Source organism: Opisthorchis viverrini (assembly GCF_000715545.1).
Source record: "Opisthorchis viverrini unplaced genomic scaffold opera_v5_12, whole genome shotgun sequence".
Lineage (NCBI taxonomy): Eukaryota > Metazoa > Platyhelminthes > Trematoda > Opisthorchiida > Opisthorchiidae > Opisthorchis > Opisthorchis viverrini.
In genome coordinates, this window is record NW_008751668.1 from 2,010,655 (window position 1) to 2,032,639 (window position 21,985).

At 41.9% G+C, this 21,985-nt stretch overlaps 1 protein-coding gene across 1 annotated transcript in view; it reads left to right on the top strand.

Moving 5' to 3' along the window:
• The window catches only part of T265_12728 (hypothetical protein), a gene marked incomplete at both ends in the record, with an annotated part of 24,717 nt that extends 4,457 nt beyond the window's left edge, over positions 1-20,260 (top strand). Inside the window, 7 exons of the mRNA XM_009165168.1 lie at positions 6,816-6,921; positions 6,962-7,305; positions 7,349-7,497; positions 7,535-7,651; positions 10,408-10,519; positions 15,308-15,370; positions 19,995-20,260. Coding sequence (XP_009163432.1) covers positions 6,816-6,921; positions 6,962-7,305; positions 7,349-7,497; positions 7,535-7,651; positions 10,408-10,519; positions 15,308-15,370; positions 19,995-20,078 — 975 coding nt within the window. The remainder of the gene's footprint in view (positions 1-6,815; positions 6,922-6,961; positions 7,306-7,348; positions 7,498-7,534; positions 7,652-10,407; positions 10,520-15,307; positions 15,371-19,994) is intronic.
• Between the last annotated feature and the right edge of the window lie 1,725 nt (positions 20,261-21,985).

Consider the following 21,985-nt stretch of genomic DNA (forward strand, 5'->3'; position numbering starts at 1 on the left):
TGCGTTCACGCTAACCGGTCCCCGTTTTGCTTCGAAAGCAATCCGGGAGTTATTTGAATACCCATTAGTTCGAGTTTAAATCTAGCTCCTCAACGAATTTATCATCTCTACATGTAAAATTACAAACCAAAACGCGTGCACGCGACACCATGCATGCCTCTGTGGAATGTAACAAGCTTGGTCGTTTAGGGGGCCTCCGAATTTACGCATAAACATGCGTGAGAGCAAGAGCTGACACACATTGTTACCTTCGTTTGACCAACGCTGTGGTGCAAACTGGCTGTACCGCAAGGTAATACGAATTAATCTTGACGTCACAGTCAAGAGAGGAAGCCAGTCTCGCTTGCGAACGCCAATACAGAAATCATCGATCGGGAACTTCGTCAGTGGCTAGCTGGGAACGGAGGGAGCGGGTCGCTTAGCGAAACAGCTGGTTTGGCCATAAATGGTTGCAGATAATTCTGTCTCGTTGAATTAAGCAAATTGGGAAAGATTATGTCTTGTCGCTTCCTTATGCTTGGAGAGAAGAATGTATAGAACAGTTTATCTGACGCGCACCACACTCCAGAGTATCACTTTTACGCCCAAAACAATGGTAGACAATCTGCTGCGCCCAGTTTGGCGTGCACATTTACGATGGACGTTATATACCACAAAAACGAGCACACTCGCAATTCCACCCAATAAAGTTACTTCCGTAGGTATATGGGAAGTTTAAAATATTTCCGACTGAAGTATCCGCTTTTCGGTTGGGCGATCCAAACTCCGGCGAGCGGTCTGAAAATGACTGAACTCGGAGTCAAATCCACGGGTAGTGGAAAATGGGTACGGCAGTCAACAAACAGTTCAACGGAGCGTAAATACGCTCGTTCAGCAAGAAGTCAGCAGGTCGCGCCGGAAAATTGTGTATTCGTAACATTAAAACAAACGTCATGATGCAATGTGAACGACAGTTACAAAGTGTGGTTTAATTTCAGGAAGAATGGTAAATGTGATAACGGAATGCAGACGCTACACGGCTGACTTTTTCATCCTTAAATGAGTTGATTTATGTGTACTGGCTAATCGGATGCGCCCCATAATATTTGATCTAACCACTCAGCCTGACGGCATCCAAACTATTACCAAACGCCTTACTTAATTACCAACCGTACATGGTTTTCCTAAGACATCGTGCTGCATCGTCGAAGGATAACAAGTGTAAAAATGAAGGCATTGATGATGATAGTAAAATATTATCATCGTTGATTTTCGCCAATTCACCCAAAGATGACTATCTTACATCGAAGTACTTGTTGGTTAATCAAATCGACTTCACCTCGGACAATGTCCTCTGGTTGACACTTGAACTGGTGTGTCAAACTGGTGTGAACTGGTGACAAACTCAACTCACTTGTTTTTTTGTTTTAAAATTCGAGGGATAAATGGAATGTAGCAATCAACAGAACGGAAACGTACTATTGTATGCTGGTTATACAATCTAGGTAAGTGTAAATTCTTCCAACAGGTGTTGGAGCTAGCAAAATCCGGGACTGAATGAATCGCAAACTCTTGTTTACAATAACGGCCTTGTATTCTTTAAAACATATGACGTAAGTAAGTAAGGACAGAAGAAGTAATGAAGGTCTTGATCTCTTAGGCAACATAATACTTATTTTAAATTCATTAAAGCAAAACACTTATGAACCGTGACCCAACCTGAATTATAGTCCCAAAACATTTCATCAAATTGCCGTGACCGTGCTAGGGGTATGTGGTTCACTAAACACTGCCATGAAACCATCATTGGCGGCAGAAGTAGCCTTATTGTACGGTCGTTATAGCTACCACAGCTTTGTTCATTAGTGATCTGAGGAGACCTTGTCCTAGCGTATATTTTTTCACGAATAAAGTTGTACTTTTAACGGAGTAGCGGTCGATGGACAATGACATGATATAAACTAACGACGAAATATTGTGCGTAGGATTTCGGATATCTTTGATTAGGATTGTTAAATAGTAGAGCACAATAAACTCACACAGTCTTAACACCTTAAAGGATCAGGAACTAACTGCGCAAATAGATGCTGGCATTCGCTTACCAGCAGAAGCATAAATGACTAGTTTGCAGCACTTATTTAAAACGAGAGTATAGAGTTAACAGAGTATTACAAAATTTGTCTCGGAACTAAGACTACGTTTACTGCAAAATAACTTTCTCAGGTCACTAGAGTCAGTCTTGTGTGCTGTTATCTGGGGATGAAAAAATACTATGAAAAATACGAAAAGGGCGGACTGACGGCGAACCTCGACATCCTAGCTAGCGCTGAGAAACACATACCCATAATTATTTCTAGCGAACACGAAACAAAACTAATCACTTAAAAGAGGGTGTAAATAACATTGCTGGATCTCACCGGGATACTGATTTACTTTAAAACGATAGCTGAAATGCACGTTCACAAATATCGTGGACTTGAGCTGAGGGAACCTATGTTCTTTGAATGTTTAATAAAAAGTCAAAACAGAGGCCTATGTTTCCAACTTGCTATATTTTACCAATAAAAAAGCAAGAAGAATTGGATTTCTTGCATAAATGGAATATAACGGTGATTTCGAAGAAGCTAGAGAATGAAAACCAAAATGGTAATTGAGCTGGAAGGATAATCAAACGAACAAAGTCTTAAAAGTAGCAAACCAGGATAATTTTTGGATGCACGTTTACGAATCGCACAACATTTTTATTACAGTTGCTGGGCAAACATTGCGCCTTAAGCTGGTACATTCGTTATTTTTTGTATGTCACACCAACTGGGGACGTGATTTCAAAATAGTAGCCTAATTAACAGGTGATCTCTGAAGTGTTCAAAGACACTCCAGAATGAAAAAAGTCGTACAACGTACATTTGCGACAGCTTTTGTTTCCACTGAGGCCGCATTAGTTTTTATTCATGCTCTGTATGCATTTTTGCCAAGTCATTGGATTACATCTGGTAAACAGACTAGGGAAACATTCTGGCCCTGAAGAAAAGGGCTCATCAACCAACTATTAATTCTTCATAACTCAAAAGCAGAACTTGAACATGAAAGCCTGTGGTTGTTAGTCAGCGCTTTTAATCCTATTCGGGCTTTTCTGAACACTTTTCATGGGTAACGCATTATTTTGTCTAGAATAAAAACTAAGATGTACTGAATAGCAATAGTGATGTCTTTTATTGGTTGCTTTTTGAGTCCCTCGTTGAGAGTTATACGCGCGTTCGTTGCAATAATCTCCCAAATTAAGAGTTCTCAGCACTTGTTTTTACGAAAGCAATGACAGCTTTTCAGTTTTTATCTTGAAAGTATCACGTACAACAGCACTGTTATGAATCTTTTGATATGTCTAACCACCACCAAGAAGAACAGCTCTCTGTTATTGTTGTTGGTAGCTGAAAGGTCTAAGTGCCCATTGTTTCATGTTTTGTAGTTTTAAAATCCTTCATGCGATTGCCTTTTTGCTGGCTGTTGCTTTTTAATTACTTAAGGTTGATTACTGTCAACTGGGTGAACCAAAACTGCCTCAGTGTTTTGATTGCAACGCAGATGCTTAAATTTGTTATTCTTTTCCTGAACACTGGCTTTACGGAAAAGAATTAGAAACTCGAAGACTTTGACTTCTATCCTATTGAAGCAATGGCCTTGCTCGAGGGAAACTGCAGATAAGATGCATTTCTAACTCCATCTTTAGAGCACATTCACAGACTATTTGGAGAGACATTATAGGCATTTTTAAGAACACTGATTTGGGATCCAGCATGAGTCTGCCGAATATTTTCATCGACCTCATCCACTCAGAAACCGGGGTGGAGACTCATAAAGCAGTCGAACACCGAATGGAAAAAATCATTTATTGACAGTAAAATATTATCATCGCCAGTTTTAATTTGCTTTCTCCATCCTGGATAATATAAACGTTTACACTTGCAATGTTTTGTTTAAAGTACCTATTGTCAGTCCCTAGTATTTTACGAATATTCAGTAAAAAGTTTTGCTGCTTGCTAAGGTAGTGAGAACCTTAATAGGGACGTTTTATTGGCCGAACTGATAGCTGTCTTTCACCTGCCTAAAGCTCCGCAATAAGTCATGCTCAGTTCTCACAATTAGCGTCCGTGAACTTTTCTAGCATCTACTACTGGAACGTTCACCCTACCATTTAAACTAATTAGACGACAGCAAGGGACTTACTGATGTCAGTGATGGATGGATAAATTACATGTCTAGGTGGATGCCAAAGCGGTAATGAGTTCACTGGAAAGGTATTTTCTCATAAGACAGTTCAAATAAGTTCCTCATTTGAGTATCTTGAAGCAATTTGTAAAGAAAATCAGGAAAAAACGGCTAATTCCGTACCTATAAGTTTATATCTGATAACCACCGTTGAGCGATCGCTAGGATTAATGAACCACCATGGAGCTTGTTCAATACTCAATACAGGCTGGAAGTCTGGGCTAATATATGCAGCCTCAACTATAGCCTTTTTTAAGTATGAACTCAACTGCTATGGATCACAACTGTGTTCACTTAAACAAGGCCTTTGTGTTCCCACTCACCGCTCCGGATGGTAGAGAGAAAACTGGATTTAAATTTTGCTGAAAACCATGATTTTCCGGCTACTCTTTTAGTCTGTGAGTGGCTATTCATGCAACTTTAATTACAAACACAATCGGGGTAAGTTAAACAAACTCGTTATATTTTATCCCAGCCCCCGGTCTGAAACAAGAAATGACTGTAAAGCACCTTAAAACGATAAAGGAAACTACTCACAGAGTTGCTGAAAATCCTTCGACAACGCACTACCGGTTTCGTCCTTCTTGGGACTCATTAGGTAGGCGCAGTACCCGCGTTTCCGTCCATTTCATGCTCTACTTGCACCTAAATTGGACTGTTTTCGAGAGATACACTCATTTGCGGATCAATTTGGTTTTCAATAGAGACTCAACTGAATCTCTCGCTTGTGATATTCTACAAGTGAATTTTATGAAAATATACTGCGATATCTCGACTATCTGCTAACTGAAGCATGAGGTGGTCTGTGTGTAGCATTTTTGATTGTAGAATATCATAAACGAGAGATTCAGTTGAGTCTTTCGTGAAAACCAAATTGATTTGCAAATGAGTGTATTTCTTGAAAACCTTAAAGCGAAGTTTTACTACAGTCTTGACTAGACTGCTTTATTTTTTGCACAATTTTAGGCAACCTTATGGTTGAATTTTAGTTTTTTGTTTGAATAAAACCCATGAAAGGGGTGCTTACTGGCTCCTTTTTCACAGTCAAACAGAGTTGATTGCGGGACTGTCTTGTACGCGTTCTGAATCTGAGATTATGGTTCACGGATAGACAGGACGTTTGATTAGATCATTTAATTAACTAGGTAAATGGATCCAAGATCATGGTTAAACAGGTTGACTGCTGAACTAGTAGAAGATGTACATTCCCAAATCAAACTACATCTAGCTGGAAAACATTGGTCGCTTTATCGCTTAAAACATGGTGATGAGTGTAGCAAATGAGCTCCAATGCATGAGCTAGGAATACAAAATTAAGAACTGCTCTGTCAACTTCCGCTTTAATTTTCTAGACCCAGGTATATTATACCAGGGTTTGGCGCTTTGGGTGCTATCACCTATGAGTATTTTGTGCATTTAGATTAGAGTAAACGCGAGCTGTATACCAAAAATTAACACAGACTCATTGGAACCCTCCTACACTAGTCTTCGCTTGCTGTCTTTAGCTTTTCTAATCACAAAGATATCGTCACTGGGTACTAAAGTGTTTTCGGATATTCCTTTCCAACAGATATTCTATATGTATTGGAACAGGGAAGGGTCTTTGGTTTTCAGTATGAGGTCCTGGCTATGTTAATGTTTTTGAAACCGTCTAAAGCCAAAACGACCAAGTGCATTCACTAATTATTTGTACTTACAAAGTGGGCTTGACTTCAATTCTTTTTTATCTTCTATTCCTACAACTTAAAAAATCGAACAATCGTCACTGTGAATCAAAATGGCACTCCATGAGCTTATGGAAGGACATGACAATATCTTGGTCTACATTTGTTCATAATGGTGTTTCTCATATAGCGTATCAATAAAGTCCCCAGGATGGCTGTTGAGGGATTCATAAGTTCCTGGATGGTAACTTAGAGATCACTGGGGTATCTCAGACGGCCTATCTCGTTTAACAGCTTGGATTATTATTGACTCATCTTCAGGGACTTGTCAAAACACTAAGATCCTAAGATATTGGAAGAAAACTCAAAGCACTTTGTAAAGAATTCCGAGACTTTCTGAAATGAAGAATGCCTTACTTTTTGTAGTTACTTGCTTTACTTAACACTTTTTTCATCAAAGAAACATTGAAGCTGTTGGTGATATTCGAATTCCCAATGGGATCTCAATACGGGGACTAAGGAAAAGGTTCTTGACAAAAGCTTCAAAGTGACTGCTAACGTGGGCGTGACCCTATGACACTTACTGGCCCTTGTTTTGCTAGAGATGCCGCAGGAATTAGCGGCAAACCAGAGTTTCTAATGTGCACGCCATCACTTCCTGTCCAAACTATCTGTCAGGCTGTTAGAAATGTAGGCCCTCAGGTTATTACCATTTTTTTCCTCCACCCCCTCGATCTGGTTATGTTTCTCATTAAAACTCCGTTGCCCCGATTTTTGCCACTCGCGCCTCCATTGGGGCAGGACGATAGCTGTCAACAAATTAGTTCCGCATCCGAAGGATTGTTTTTTTTAAGTTTTAATCCCGGCGATTAATATACTCACATGCTTTCATTTATATGATTCTAGAACCATGAACTTCATGATGCCATACTGCTAACCAGACAACGTGCCGTTAAGACTTTGTGCGACTACCTTCATGATCATGAACATATTGCCGAGGCTATAAATGAAGGTAACCTCTCCCTTCAACCACATAATATTTAGTCACGCAGGTGTTGTCACTTCTCTGAACATACTACTTGAAGATCCAGATGTCCCGTGCCGAGCTTACGCCACTGAGTGCTTTGTGGTGCTTTGTCGTAAGTTGCTGTTGTTCGTCAATCTTGAGCCCCATTTCTCAGAACATGAACTTGGTAGGGTGGCCTTCTTGGACCAAAACATACTCCAGTCATTTTTAAATCTGATCAAGCTAAGTGAGGTCGATATAGTGCGGCTAAATGCACAAAAAGCCATTGAACTACTAACTACGTCACCGGATGGTGCTTTAGCTGTGGTGGAGAATGGATACGTACCCTTACTGATCAACTGCGCCAGAGATGAAGTAGACGAAATCAAGGTTGGATTTCTCGATTGCCAATATTCTAATCAGATTGTTTCAGATTGTAGTCTTGGATACACTAAATCACTGTCTTAGTTTTGGTACCACAAAAGGATTAGAGTCAGGTGGCATGCCTCTTTTTACCCAACTGTTATCCCATGAGAGTCCAGAGGTCAGGGCTCGCGCAGCGCAAAATATCCTCCGCCTGAGGTAAGCTTTCATCGAAAGAAATCAATTCATCTCATAGTGTGAACCCCATTGGTAAACAAGAAGCACTGGATAATGAAACGATCCCAGCCCTGGTTGAACTGTTGAAAGACAATTCTGAAACCGTAAGAGCTTCGGCGGCAGGAGCACTGGCTTTGTGAGTTCTCCTTGTTTTGAGCCGTTTCAAACATGTTTTGGGAGGTTTAATTCAGTTACTTTTCTCGTAACTCAGCAAAAGACCGTTTGATGGAATTCTGGTCGACTACACAGTAGTGGCGACATTCTGGGCAAGCCTAATGATAGAAGTTTCCTTGATGCAAGTGAATTTTCCTTAGAACGATTTTTTGGCTTCGTTGAAGATAAAACAATCATGGTTGGCTGCCTTCGTTTTCATTGCTATGGACACTGCTGTCAGTGATACTATTATTAGCAGTCATCCAAAATAACATCTGTGTTATTGTTCTGCTTATCATCACTAAAATCAAAGGTAATTTTGTCATAGAAGTCGATTAACGTACAAACGACCGAAGATTAAAACGGTTTATTTCAGAGCTGTGATACTGGAGTTACGTTTTAAAAGTCTTCCTGCGCATATATTGAGAAGTAAGTGGATCCTTAAAATGCAAAGCGGCCTCTTCGGAATTAACATTAAAAACAAGATGCAATCATAGGTGGCCTTACTTTTGGCCTTACATTTGAATTTTAGGGTCGTACTGAGTTTATTACTGAAAACTATAAAAAGTAATAAAATCTGTACAGAAAACTTGTTTAGCGCCATCACTGAGCAAGATGGTTTATCGGTTTGCAATTATAAGAATTTCAATTAAAAATTTCCGCCCGAATTAAAAAAACATGTGTAGTTTTAACTAATGTCATCTACTGTTTCGTACCTAATGAGCTGCTAAAGTGCTTGTGGCGAGTCTTTTTGAGACGTATAGCCCTTTGAAATGTACCCTATATTCGCATGACCTAGTTCACGTCCCCAAATGTTAGTGTGTTCTCGATCTCTTATACAGTGGAACCATTAAGGTCGAAGTAAATTCTGATAGCAGTCATTGGTCATCTTCATCCTAACAGGGGAATAGAATATATGGTCGCATATTAGCTGCACCGACCGAGTAATTCACTGTGATTTCAAATGTGGCTGTTTATGGTTTAGAAATGAACACATCCGCCGGAAGTGGACCTAGAGGAGAACCACTCGCAAAGTAACTTTTATTAAAATAATTTCCATCAGACACGCTGAGGTATATAACTTCAATAAAGGTCTGAGTAAGTCAAACCCCAAAAAATAATTTTGCGGAGGAAACAAGATCCTATAGTCTCTTTTTCTACTTCCGGGAATCCATAAGTATGGCTTCAGATTTGTCTGGTTAGAGTAACTTACCTCAGTCAAGTTCGATTGTTCATCCAAAGAACTCATCAAATTACGAGACCAAATCTTTCCAGAAGCCTATTCTGTCTTGTTTATTCATTCGGTGTGGAAGTGGAACACTTTTTGTCGTCTGGAGGTCGAACTCCGCTAGAGCTGGACGACGTTTGCTCTTGAAAGATACGATACATAATGCGAAGAATTTTAAATTTTTATCCTGAATGGTAAAGTTGATGTGTGCTGAAATTTGCTTGAAACGTGCTTGCAATCCCTGGGAAAGTACTTCAATGAGCATTTCGATTCATCAGGTTGATACACTAAGATTGTTTTTTGACTTTACTGTTCAGATCTCATACTGTTCACTCAGATACCACGTGGTCGCAGATTTTATTCATGCACACAGCAAATTGGTTCATTTTGGTTGGGTCACTCATTGACATCTTTGCAATCCTACATACCATTTGTAAGTTGTCAGGCAACGCATCCAAATAACTCGTTTTGAAGTTATTGGGATGAACACTGCTGTTGCTCTCAATACGCATGAAAAGAGTTGGGTTGATACATAAGATTGTTTTTTGACTTTACTGTTCAGATCTCATACTGTTCACTCAGATACCACGTGGTCGCAGATTTTATTCATGCACACAGCAAATTGGTTCATTTTGGTTGGGTCACTCATTGACATCTTTGCAATCCTACATACCATTTGTAAGTTGTCAGGCAACGCATCCAAATAACTCGTTTTGAAGTTATTGGGATGAACACTGCTGTTGCTCTCAATACGCATGAAAAGAGTTGCACAATGCTGCTTTTTTCAACGCTTCCATCGATCAGTCCTTCAAAATGAAGCCTCAGAACGCAAAGGAGCATCTTGGAAGTGATGTTCCTTCTCTACAATGTCGTCGTGAAACACTATTCAAACGACGACAAATCACAGAAAATGTTAAGTTTAAAAACATAAGAAACATAGAAGGCTGGACTACATCATGTGGCTCTTGAGCACCGCAATATCTGATATAGTTGACATACCAAGCTGACGGCTTCCTTGGGCCAACTGGACTATGACAGACCCCAATTTAACATTTCGTGGAATTCACCGTAGTTCTAGACTCAGTTGTGTTTTATGAGCCGTCTATTCCCGCAAATTTTTGCCATTTCGGAACATCGGAAGGTCGTGCCCGGCTTGGGCAAAGATCTTGTCATAATTGTCATACTTTCGAATTCACGTACGCAAAATCTAGTAAAGCGTCTGGTCATTGAGATTCGTTTATTTTTGATTGGTTGATAACATCCCTGACCGCTTTGTCGATCTGTAGTCATTCGTGGAGTGCAAACGCATGGTATGAATTTAATAGGTTTGATATCCACTCGATTCTTTGCATAGACCAACTCACAGTTGCGGTGAACTGACTCGACATAGCTTTGCACCTGCACATGTAATCAGACTGTTTTCACTCCATACAGAAGGTTTCCGGCTTTTATAGATAACCATTCGGTTTTGTGAATAGTTTCCACTGTTATCATTTTGTGATCAAATCCAGCATATGCACAACTAATCATGGACGCTATACGACATTGAATGCCGGAGCGATCCCACACTTACTCCAACTGGTGGACGATGAAATCAGCCGAGTTCGCGTAAATGCACTGAAGGTGAGTTCAAATGTACTAACTTAAATGTAGTTTTGTCAATAACGAAGAGTATGACACTTCTCCACTGTGTCCGTAGCCAATCAACTAGACGGCCTAAGCAAACATTGAACTAAATCGTGGTCCTAACTTATCTGTACCACTTGTAACTTGCTATTTTCCACGCTCCATATCATCTCCTTTCTCCCTGTTAATATCGGTCACGTTATTGTGCAACATCTCTTTCAATGAAGTGCATAACATGCCGGTACTTCTTGGGTTGAACGTGAATTTGCGCCGTCTGCTGCGTGACTGTTGTTGTGACTGGCAGTTGCGATTAACGGTCTTAATGAGTCTCTAATGAGCAGAACGAACTATTAATGTGAGTCAGATACAATGTGACAAGGAGAACAATCCAAGGAAATCTTGACTTACTTTTCACAAGAGGAAATTCTGAAGGTCCGCACTCTGTTCAGACACCGCATCAAGAAGAGAAGGTTCTGCTTTCATGGTATTCCAAACCTTCGGTAACCTCAATGTTAATCCGCTGACGTGAATAGATAGATCCAGCGTTTACAGTTAAGATTTTTATCTACGTTGAAAATTAGTGATAGCCAATATTGTTCAATTGCCAGCCACAACAGCAGTCACTCAGAAGAAGCCGCCAATTCACGTTGAGCCCAAGAAGCGGGGGCTGATTGTTTTATTTCCTTAAAACAAACTTTGTACAAAACCGTGACAGATATTGACAGGGAGAAATGAGATAATACTAGGCAGGAGCGGTTTACAAGAGCTACCCCCGCTTGTGAGACTTGTTCAGAGACACTGTCGGACGGATCGCACAGAGGCGACTATCAACTGGTATCCATTCAAACAAAAATCCTTCCGCTTACCTGATGAGCCCCAAGAAGGGTGAAACCGGTCGTGGACTGTTGATGAATTTTCAGCAACTTTATGAGTTGTGCGTTACAAATATACATCGCGATATCTGGAATATCGTAGTAACTGAAACATGAGGCAGTATGGTGCGACACATTCAGTTGCCTGGAAGCGTCACAAACTAGAGATTCAGCTGGGTTCCAGGTGAGTCTCTCACCAAACTAGTTTGCAAATGGGTGTATTTCGCTGACTTCTGCCCGTTGGTTTAGACAATGCCAACCGCTGCACATCCTGCGGCAGCAGCATCTGGATCGCCAAAGCTGTGTAGCCAGAAGCGCGGTTGTTAGATAGAGTACTGTGTTTGCATCTTGAATTCTTGCTTCTGATATAACCACACTTAATGACTACAAACGAAACAACTAGTGTTTCCGAAAACTGCGTTTGGTGTAAGTTATACGATTGCCTACTTAACTGTACGTTAATGAAGCTCGCACTGGGAACCTCACGAGAATGGAATATCTAATGGTTTTACGACATTGAATTTTGCCCTCATACGGCAACTAGACTACATGTATGACCTGAGTGCGACCTCGTGATTTCACATTTCTGGCTAAGTGTTCATTTTAGCGTCTTTGTAAGGGAGAAAAGTTCAGATACCACAACATGGCACATAGTCCTAGTATATGGGAGACGCATAGGTTACCTAACCTTGGTAATGTGTTCATGGGTTCTCTAAACCGCCACTGATATTGGGCAAACCGCGCATTCGCATATGACACTGGTGTTTATATGCTTTTGATGATAGGTTTCTGGGTCGAATTTTTCGTGTTATTTCTATCCAATCCTACACCAGTGCTGAAAAATAAGGAATAATCGAACAGAGAAAGGAGCTGACGTCAAAAGAACCTCAAGACATCAAATATTGAGTGAGTTTGATTAAGTGGCAACGCAGACTCATACTGACCCCGATAGAAAGACCTAACTAGGACTGGTTTTGAAAGTTGCTCATCCTTTACATCATAGTAACATCCGGAGCTATCAGAAAGGTGTTAAATACGGGTTACGTTAGAACACTATTCTAGTACTGTCGCATTTAAGAACTCGTCATCCCTTTGAGAGATTCAAGGGCCGAGTTTAAAAAGTAAAGTGAAACCACTGCCCGATGGGTCAAACAACCAGAGAATAACGCAGCAGTAATAATGAGCGCACAAGTGGAGGCAGCAATCCACCGTGAAATTTAGCTGAATATCAAACAATAGTTAGAGGATTGTGCCGAAACACGAAGAACAAACAGAAATGCTCACACCAACGAGACACGTGATTGCAGTGGTGGAAATGGTCACTTTCTACATAGGAGCATAACAGAACATGGTCGAATAGAATTAGAATAAAATAGAATAGAGGAAAACTATACCGCGTGTTAACAGCGGCTTTATGTTGGTTGGGCAGATGTTTTAAGTTGAGTTCTAATCGCGAGTTATCTGGGTGTAAAGGATAAGCATGAATCGTCCCAGCACTCACTAAACTAAACCGATCGGGGAAATTTGTAATAGCCATCCAGACTGAAGTCTTCAAGACTTAAGAGGAAAGGCGTCTAACTAGATTTCACCTGACTGTAAGTTCTCCTCATGTACAAATCTACTGCTGCCAGCAATAAGCAACACTGGTTTGGTCTGCTTGTTGACGGAGATCTCGTTAACTAGCTTCCCACCTACTTTGAAACTCTGCCAAGTTGGCGTCTTACTAAACTCGGCTGGCGAAACTTCTGTGAGAAAAACGGAACCTTGTCCAGCAGCGGATTGAATTCTAGGAGGCTGGTCGTTAGGACGTTCGGAATGCTTGTCCTATCTTCCGAAATGTAATATTTTGTTTCAAAAACTACACCCACTCGTATATCATTTTTTTCTTTATTACTGGAGACTCAATCGAATCGCTTGTTTTTTTATATCCTCTAACTGAATGTTTTGCACAAAGGCCGCCTCATGTTTCAGTTGGTACGATTTTCGAGATATCGGACTGTATGTTCACAGAGGAAACTACCCACAAATTCTAAGAGCTTCCAGCAATCTTTTGAGCAATATTCTATTGTATGATGGACTAAACAAAATACTTCAAAAAGACCAATCGTGTTTAATCACTTGGAGTTTCCGCCACAAGTTGCAACCACTCCATCAAGCAGTGAAGCACAAGATCCGTACTTATCAGCTGTTGTAAACGCACATGGGAATATGTCTTACACTGGCATGGCCTCTTCCGTGTTCTCTCCAACATGATGGTGATCCTTGAAGACAGTGCTCGCGTTTCACCACCCGATTCTTGCCACCACAATGAGTGTGTGGGGGTTTGGGGGAGAATCCTTCAGGATAACGAGGAATAGGCGGGTGACAAGAATGTATGGAATTAGTGACCTTTTGTGACTACTGAAGTTTTAAAGTAGTTCGAGAACAGAATACAATGGAATGGAGAAATGTACCGACAGCAAACTGTATGAATACCAGCGTGTAAGCAGCACACAGCTCTGTTTTTCCCTATTACCACGGAATCACTCAGCCTGGTGAACTTGCCCCCTAACGTTTGCCAGGCTGTTCGTGTCCTGGTTATCTTTGGTCCAAAATCCAGAATTCTATGAAAAGCATGAAGAAACGTCGGCTGAACTCCCCAAAATGTCTGTTTTAATGGGCTGTTTAATCTTGGGAGGGATGCTTGATACTACGGCCGCAGCCGACTAACGGAAATCCAACTGCACTTTACGCGCGTCAACACCCTTTTACCATTAGGATGCTTCCAAATCACTTTGATCCGCAAGTAGGATTTTGGTCTCCAACTTCTCTAAGTGAGCATTAGTGAGGTGGCTCCGACCGCCTTGTTTGGTTGTACTCGAGTATGAATCACATTCTAAGTTAATTCTACAGAAGTCAGGCGTTCTAACAGAACAACAAAAACCACTGTGGCCACAGGCAGTACGCCAACATGCCTTGTTTCATCTTTTTATGAAAAATGTGTGTCAAGTCCCTGAGAGATGCTTACATTAAATAGCACTCACTCCATGCAGAAGCGATAGAGTTCCTCATGAAACAGACCTTCCCTCCAGAGGTAATTGCATCCCCATTTCCTTTTAAATTTCCCCGAAAAGTCACCTCTCGTAACACTTTGAACAAACTGATTGACACCAAAGTTACCTAAGCGCAGTCAAAGCGGCGAAGGTGTGCTCAATGCGGACTGCTGAATTGGACCTGTTTATTCTGTGGAAGTGACGCTGGAAGTCGGCCTTCAAGACTACCGTTTACCAGTAAGTGTGACCTTAGGTGCGCCTTATGCGCGTGAGCCAGTTGTTGATATCCTTGTCCTGGCTTATTGACAGTAAACTTCCTTGTTGAGTCAAGTGAGTTGATGGTATAGCGCACAGAGTGTATACCAAACCCAATCACATTCTCACGAAAAGTCGCACGCAAAATGAACAACACAGTTCAGTTGATAGGAGTACACTTCAAAGCCCGGAGAGGGTTGGGACACATTAACGGTCATTTTTCAGCGTGACACACAAACCTGCTAGTGTAGCGGGTGTATCGGCTAATTTTAGAGTCATGCCTCCATAGAGCGGCGATCCCTGATACGCACTGGAACCGGTACTCAGTAGATCAAATGACAACCACATTTATCTGAAAGAGTATGCACAGCGTAAGCGTAGTTCACCCACCACAGTCGACCTGAATATTGGAAAGCATGTGGTGCGGCTCAGGTTCGTGCACTCAGCTACCCACAACCGCGCACCCCATCTCAGTCCAGGATTTCTATGAGGGAAAGTAGGTCCACGTGTCGTTTATCTCAGAGTTGGGAGAGAAGGTAGGCTACTAGTTCATTGATGACGTCTCCATTTTGTTTCACAGCAGTTTATAGGGTCAAACTTACTTGCTTTAGTTTTGCTTATCCCAGGTAATCACGTGCTTGTCAGAAACTCCCGAGGGGCGTCGAATACTATTGGATAACCTGAATACGGTAAGTCTTTATGTTAGGGGTTTCAGTCGTTTACTGGTACTCTGGTAAATGTGTCTGTTTCATTCTTGCAAATCTGTTGTCGGTAAACACGACGGTATGTTTATCCTGTAGCATATGTTTGCACAAGGTTACATTTGTTTTTTTTTTGGCACAAAAAGTTGTGTTCATTGTGACAATGCATCCAATACTGTGAGAAAAAGTCACACACGCACCAATGACTCACAAGAACCATTCACTCGTCCAACACCAATCTTCGGATCGCAGTTTTCTAACAATTGGTTGCCCACTTACTATAGTTTATTTCTGAAGAGCATGGTCACAGCCATAAAAACTGAATGCAAGGAATAGATGTGGAAGTGTTACAGAAGAATATTAGATAAAAAGAGAGAAGTCATGCCACCAACAGTTCTAGATCTCAACGTATATAAGAATGTTTGGTATGGAAATACGAGTGTAAAGACCAACAACTGAGGAAAGGATAAACAATGTTGAATGCTCTTCAAAGCGGGGTAAGCGCTAGCACAGTCAAGACTCGCACCTCAGGCACAAAGTGTCCGTCATACTGGGTCTGGTGTGAGATTAAATGGCAAAAATGTACACTCAGCGCCATGTGCCACGCTTAAGTGTCGTAAGTACGCAGAGAGCCCACAATGGCAAGCAAACACAAGTCACTGATTGTCACCTTAGGAAGTCCCAGTCCAAAAACAGCCTTGGTGGATTGAGGAAAGCAGATATCTCGATAAGAGATGATGATAATGGTTGGTGAACAAAAAAGTCGACATCACAACCGATTGCACGTAGGGCTGAGATCATGACGATGGAATATTCATCAGCACCATACTTCTGCTTCTTCTCATTCCACGCAGTCACTCCGCACCCATCCGAGACTATGCTGATGTCTATCACATTTGCTCACCTCGAACACCTACCATCCTCCGAAATATGCTCATTCAAACTGCATCTGATCCACCCTCAAAATCGTAAACTAAAAGGTTGAGCCGGGACACTAGACCATCCATCTATCCTGTAAAGTGTACGTAGCCGTTCAGCCACTGGTAGATTGCAAATTTAATGAGGATGTTTAACTGTGCGTAAGCATTATTAGCCCTCCCCCTCAAAGAAAAAAACAATACGTATGCAGTCTGTCACTGTGGCTCTACTGTCAAAAAATGTGCTAGACATTTGAACCCATCCTCGAACAGATGGTTTGGATATGTTTTCCTTCGAGGTCAATGGAAAACATATTTCTCCACCAAAATGCATAGCAGTGGATCAGTTAGTACATGCATATATCAAACTCGGTCTTCTTAGAGATCACACAGGAAGCTACTGGAATGTCCACTTGGACAGGTTAGCAGTCAGTTTGTGGCACAAATCGGTAAGGTATCAGAAGCAATAGAAGACTGATGTGACTGGCCAATGCTGCATGGAAAATGGAATAGTTGGGAAGTAGCTGAATGGACGTCATACCAGGGGTAGTGAAGGATAAACTAGGAATTAAAATCTCAGAGGGCAGAGTTCTGGATGGTAGATATTTAATTAGACTACACAAGTTTCATTTCCGTAGTCATTCTAGCCAGCGATTTCTTGTGTCTGGGCTCAATTCGTGCCATGGATCGTACGATTGGTAAATACATTTTTCATGTTTTGTAGTATGGGTGGCTGTGTTTTTACTTGAAGTCATTTTCGATTGAACTGAACGGTACAGTTAGTTGGTAGGATAGAACAACATGGTTTAGAAGGGTTAACACAGACAGAGAGCATGAATACAATCCGACCAAAAGCTCGGTACGAAGATTCAGATCAATACCATGTGCGTATCAGTGGATCACAGCTCAGTTGTATTTCTCAGCGAATAGCCCATTCAGATTGACCAAAATATGAGCATTTCTACAGGCTTATCAAGCCAGAACTCAGGAAACACACTGAAGCGGGTTGATCGCCTGCACCAATGAATCCACATCACTGTACGTTATCTTGTCTTGCCTTCTAGCTTAAGTTTCTCGATCGAAGCAACAAATCACCTCAATGTGGTTCACGGAACAATGCAGCTACCGGTCTCATTATTATGACGGTTGCAATCCTGTGCCCTCTAAGTATAATGTAAACTGGACTGGGGTGTGTAGAACCCCTTCGTGGCTTTATTGTTGAGTTGAATGATTGAACCGATGTTCCAGAACATTACTCTTCCACGGCCTCTAGCTCAGAAGCTATTCTTCGTGATCACCGGAACCCTCGTTGTTCTCAGTTCACGATCAATGGCAGATATTTAGCTGGTGCAACCGATACCCACTGAATCACCTCAGCATCAGGGTTCTTCAGGGATTCTAGATAAGATTCATCTACTCTAGGGGGATCTTTCCTACGAAGACGATAATTTTACTGTATAACTATAAAGATAAAAGCAGTGACAATCCTAGTAGTGCATGTAACTGGATTTTGTCTCACACTGTCGCGTAGTATCACTGCCTCACCTCGAATGGAAAAGTGCAGATGAGTGGTATGGCGAAAATAACGTACTAACGGGGCTTGGCGCACTCTCCACAGAACAACCAGGGATAGAAGTAGGTCGAAGAACAGAGTCGAGATAGCCCTGGTGTCAAAGCCTAGATGGGAGAACAATTAGTGCTCTCATCCAAAGCCTTCTGCTCAAAAGGCTGACTGAAAGGCGGCCGTGTTTGGGGGCGGATTCAGATGCATTGCTATTCTTGCGGAACAAATCACCATACATGTTCTAAACTCAACCTGGAGGGACAGTTTACTGTGTTTGTCGGAGCTTTAACCATTCTCAGTGGTGCAGTGGTTCTGGCTGCCCCTGGCTCTTCGAGTGTCGCACACACACCTAGTATAGCTCAGTGGGTCGCTGAGGTACACAAGCCGTCACACCACAGTAAGGTCCAGTCTCTTCGTGACCGCAAAGCTCGAACGAAAGTATCAAAACAATACGAGTGTTTCTAGTTCGTCTAAAAATTTATGGGAGACAAGTTTTACTCAGGAATTTTACGTAGATCTTCTAAGGAATGATTTTAGTTGTCGGTGGGGAAGTTCACTTCCTTTAGTGTAGAAGAACGTAAACTACCGCGTATCATACCCAGGGATCCGTAAGAGTTATGACCGACATCACTTTTCCAAACAAATTAACAGTTCCTTCATTCAGCGTTATGTGCAGCTGTATGAATCTACCTTCCAGCCAATGCATTCCATGTCTCACTTTCTGTCTGTTTTTTTTTTGTTTTGAAAAGCCAAATCTTGGCTTTAATTCTTAGTCAACTTCCATTAGTTTTGCTACGTCGGGTAGGGAGAAGAACAAATATTATGTTGTCCTGACAACGGGCAAGTTAGTCGGTCAGTGAATAGTTGCGTGTGATTCAAGTGTGCTCAGTACAGAAAAACTGTCACTCAAATTCACGACGGTATAAAAGCATACACAGCCTCAGGATCAAAAGCACTAACAAGCCAGGCAAACTGGAACACTTCAGTGGATCGAAGCTGCTTGACCATTCTGGTCTGTAAGTGGACAAGAATCAGCCGCGCATTGTGGAGTCACGTGATATCTAATCTTTCAACCGAAGCTCATCCCCCGTTTTGTTGTTTCTTTGGCTTGCAATACTGCAGCTTAATTCGAATCTTTATCTTCAAATTTATTACATTGGATTTAGAAAACCTACCTACACTAAACAGAGCCTAAAAAGAGACTATTAATCAGACCGTCAGGATCAGACGATTCGAAGCCAATGAGTTCGAATCGGAAACAAAATGGCGGCAAAAAGTAAGACCCAACAGGAGGCGCAAATTTAATACAGTCAGCCTTTGCTAACTTGAGACACCTATGGCGTCAGAATGGTTTATCCCTGGATCTGGAGGGAAGTGTGTATCAAGCTACAGTACGGGCTGTGAGACTTGACCTATTCGAGCAGCGGAACTGAGACGTCTTCAGGTGTTCAACAATCGTTGTCTCAGAACCATAGTTCGTGTGGGTTGGTGTCGGCGTATTCGTAACGAGGCAGTTAGAAAGCGCGTTTTCGGTTGTGCAATGGATAATTACATTGAAGAATGTGTCCAGCACCAGAATCTGCGTTGGTTGGGACATGTGTAACGTATGCCGAACCATCGTTTGCCGACGAGAGTGCTGTTTTCCATGCCCAACTCAGAGTGGCGTAAACAGAGGGGTGGCCAACCCTTGACTTGGCAGAGGAGTATGAAGGAGATCACGAAACGCTTGGATGCTGTCGGTGCTACTCGCCTTCCAGGTTGGGGACCGCGTAATCCTCACTGTGCCTGACTGGAGACACTACAAGATATGGCTGCCAACCGACGTCAGTGACGTTCTTGTTGTCAGCATCTATCCAGATGGCCTGAGTGAGTGTCTGGAGGTATAGGCACCTCGGAGTTATTGTGGTAAGCTAACACTAAGTCCCTTCCCCGTCCATCTTTACTCTTTTCTTCACAATAAGGCTTTCAAATAAATCATGGTTGTACGGCAGTGAAGCATCGGCGTTGAACACTAATGTCGTGCTGTCGATGATGATGATAATGCAGCCTTTGGTCCGGTTGCATTCTGAATAACTGACGGTGGTTTCCGAAATTTGGAATTTTACTTCTTGCATTCTTCTCTTCTTTACAGATAACCTCGCATGAAAAAGATGTGAACGCCGCGGTTGCTAAGCATGCAAAGATTGCCGCATCAGTCATCACCTGGAAACCTTGAAGATTGGCATTTATTTCTCGGAAGAACAACGGCGATGGCAATTCTTTGTCTACGAATACTGAAAGCGTGCAAAAAACGGATGCACTTCATCAGAGATATTTATATATGAAACAGTACCTATCTGCTAGAATGATGTATAAACAGCGTACATAGAAAAGTAAAATTTAGGTTCTATGCTAAATCCAAAATGCCTTGGGTCATTTCCAACAGTGTATAAATCCAAAAGGTTAAGATTAGCGGTCCATTTCAATTCATTAAACTTTACTCGTGACTGTGGGCCACTAAGTCCGGTGGGCTTACAATGTCAGGTTTATCTGCGCCCTATCATCCTTGTTTCCATAGGATGAGACTGTCCATAGCCAATATTTGATTGTCAGTGGGTCTACAGTTCAGTGTTTTGAGCATTTACCACAGTTGCACAGCCATATGATCACAAGCTGACATTATCATCGGTAGCAAGAAAAGGATAAAAATAGGCTGGTGATGATATTTATATAGTAAGGGGAGGGAATAGGACAGATGAGTCGCTGTTTCGTTGTGTGGAGAATTTTTGAGTTTCCCTATTGGTAAAAGCTATCAGTTAACTGAAATAACACTTCTGTGATCGACGTACCCATGCTTCTCCAAGTTATATCCGGGAAGTTGGTGGCTATGTACCATTCAAGGACTACTGAATACGCATACTGATCCGCTAAGCAGTGACTCGGTTGTCGAAAATTCGCCGTGTTTAAGTACTGAGAGTAAGCCACCCACGTGGAATTGACAATCGAGGCGTGCAAAACCGAAGTGAAACGTTCATTGTGAGTAGCAACCTGATGGGTATAGGACCTAGGCTTAACACCCTCATGGGAGCTACGTGGGGCCTTTGGACGGTCCGAATCCAATACTAGTCGGTTTATATCACACTAAACACTGTCTAGTCCGAACAGCACACGCTGTCCGTCCAGACACTCAGGAGCAACGGCAATAGCACTCGAAGTCAGCATGGCTCTCAAGCATAGGGTCAGAGCTGCACTGCTAGAATGAATGTTATGCGAGCAAAAGGCTCATTTATAATTAACAGGAAATGGGAGGGAAATGTCGCCTGTCTGATATGTGGACAATAAACTGCAAGAGCGGGAGCATTTATTATCGATGACAGTAAAACATCCAGTGTAAACAATTGAAAAACGGTCTCCTGAAGATTCTTTGTATTAGACAATCAACGTCCTTAAAATAACTGAAGACATCTTGGGGAAAACAAGGTATGAGAGGAATTTTGTCACCTGTTGCCGTCAGAGAAGTAGATCTTTGGTAATCGTTCACGCAACCCCAAGACCAAATTTTGTCTGCAGTCGATCTGAAGGGGTGAATATAGTCGAGTTAGTCGCTTTAGTATAGCTGTATCTAATTGACAGAGTACGCTTGCTTTCAAATCTGTTAACTCCATCACATCACACAGAGCCTTTGGGAGTTGAGATTCCCAAGACCATCCAAGTTCGCAGGTCAACATACAAATAAGCTGAGCGTAGTAACCGGATTTACAGCAATTACAATCACATGAAAATCGATTGAACAGTCCTTGTGTCCCGGCGCAGTTATTCGCACAAGTCCGTTTTATAGGAGGGGAGGAAAAGCACTCATACTTCGTCCGTACTAGAGCTCATCATCAGTCTTCACTCTTGCCAGTACAGGACACACATTTAGTATATGAAGCGAGTGCGATGCCACTGTTCAACTAGCGCACCCTGGAGACACCCCATTCGTCCCGCTTAAAAAACGAATGTGTTCACACCTGAGTGATATTATCAGTTTGCACAACGGCGACCCACTAACGGTCCTGGTTATCTGAGTCGATTGACACGCCTGTCAGGAACTCCCAATCAGACAGCCCCACTGTTGCTTGATACAGACAGGACAATGTTTGA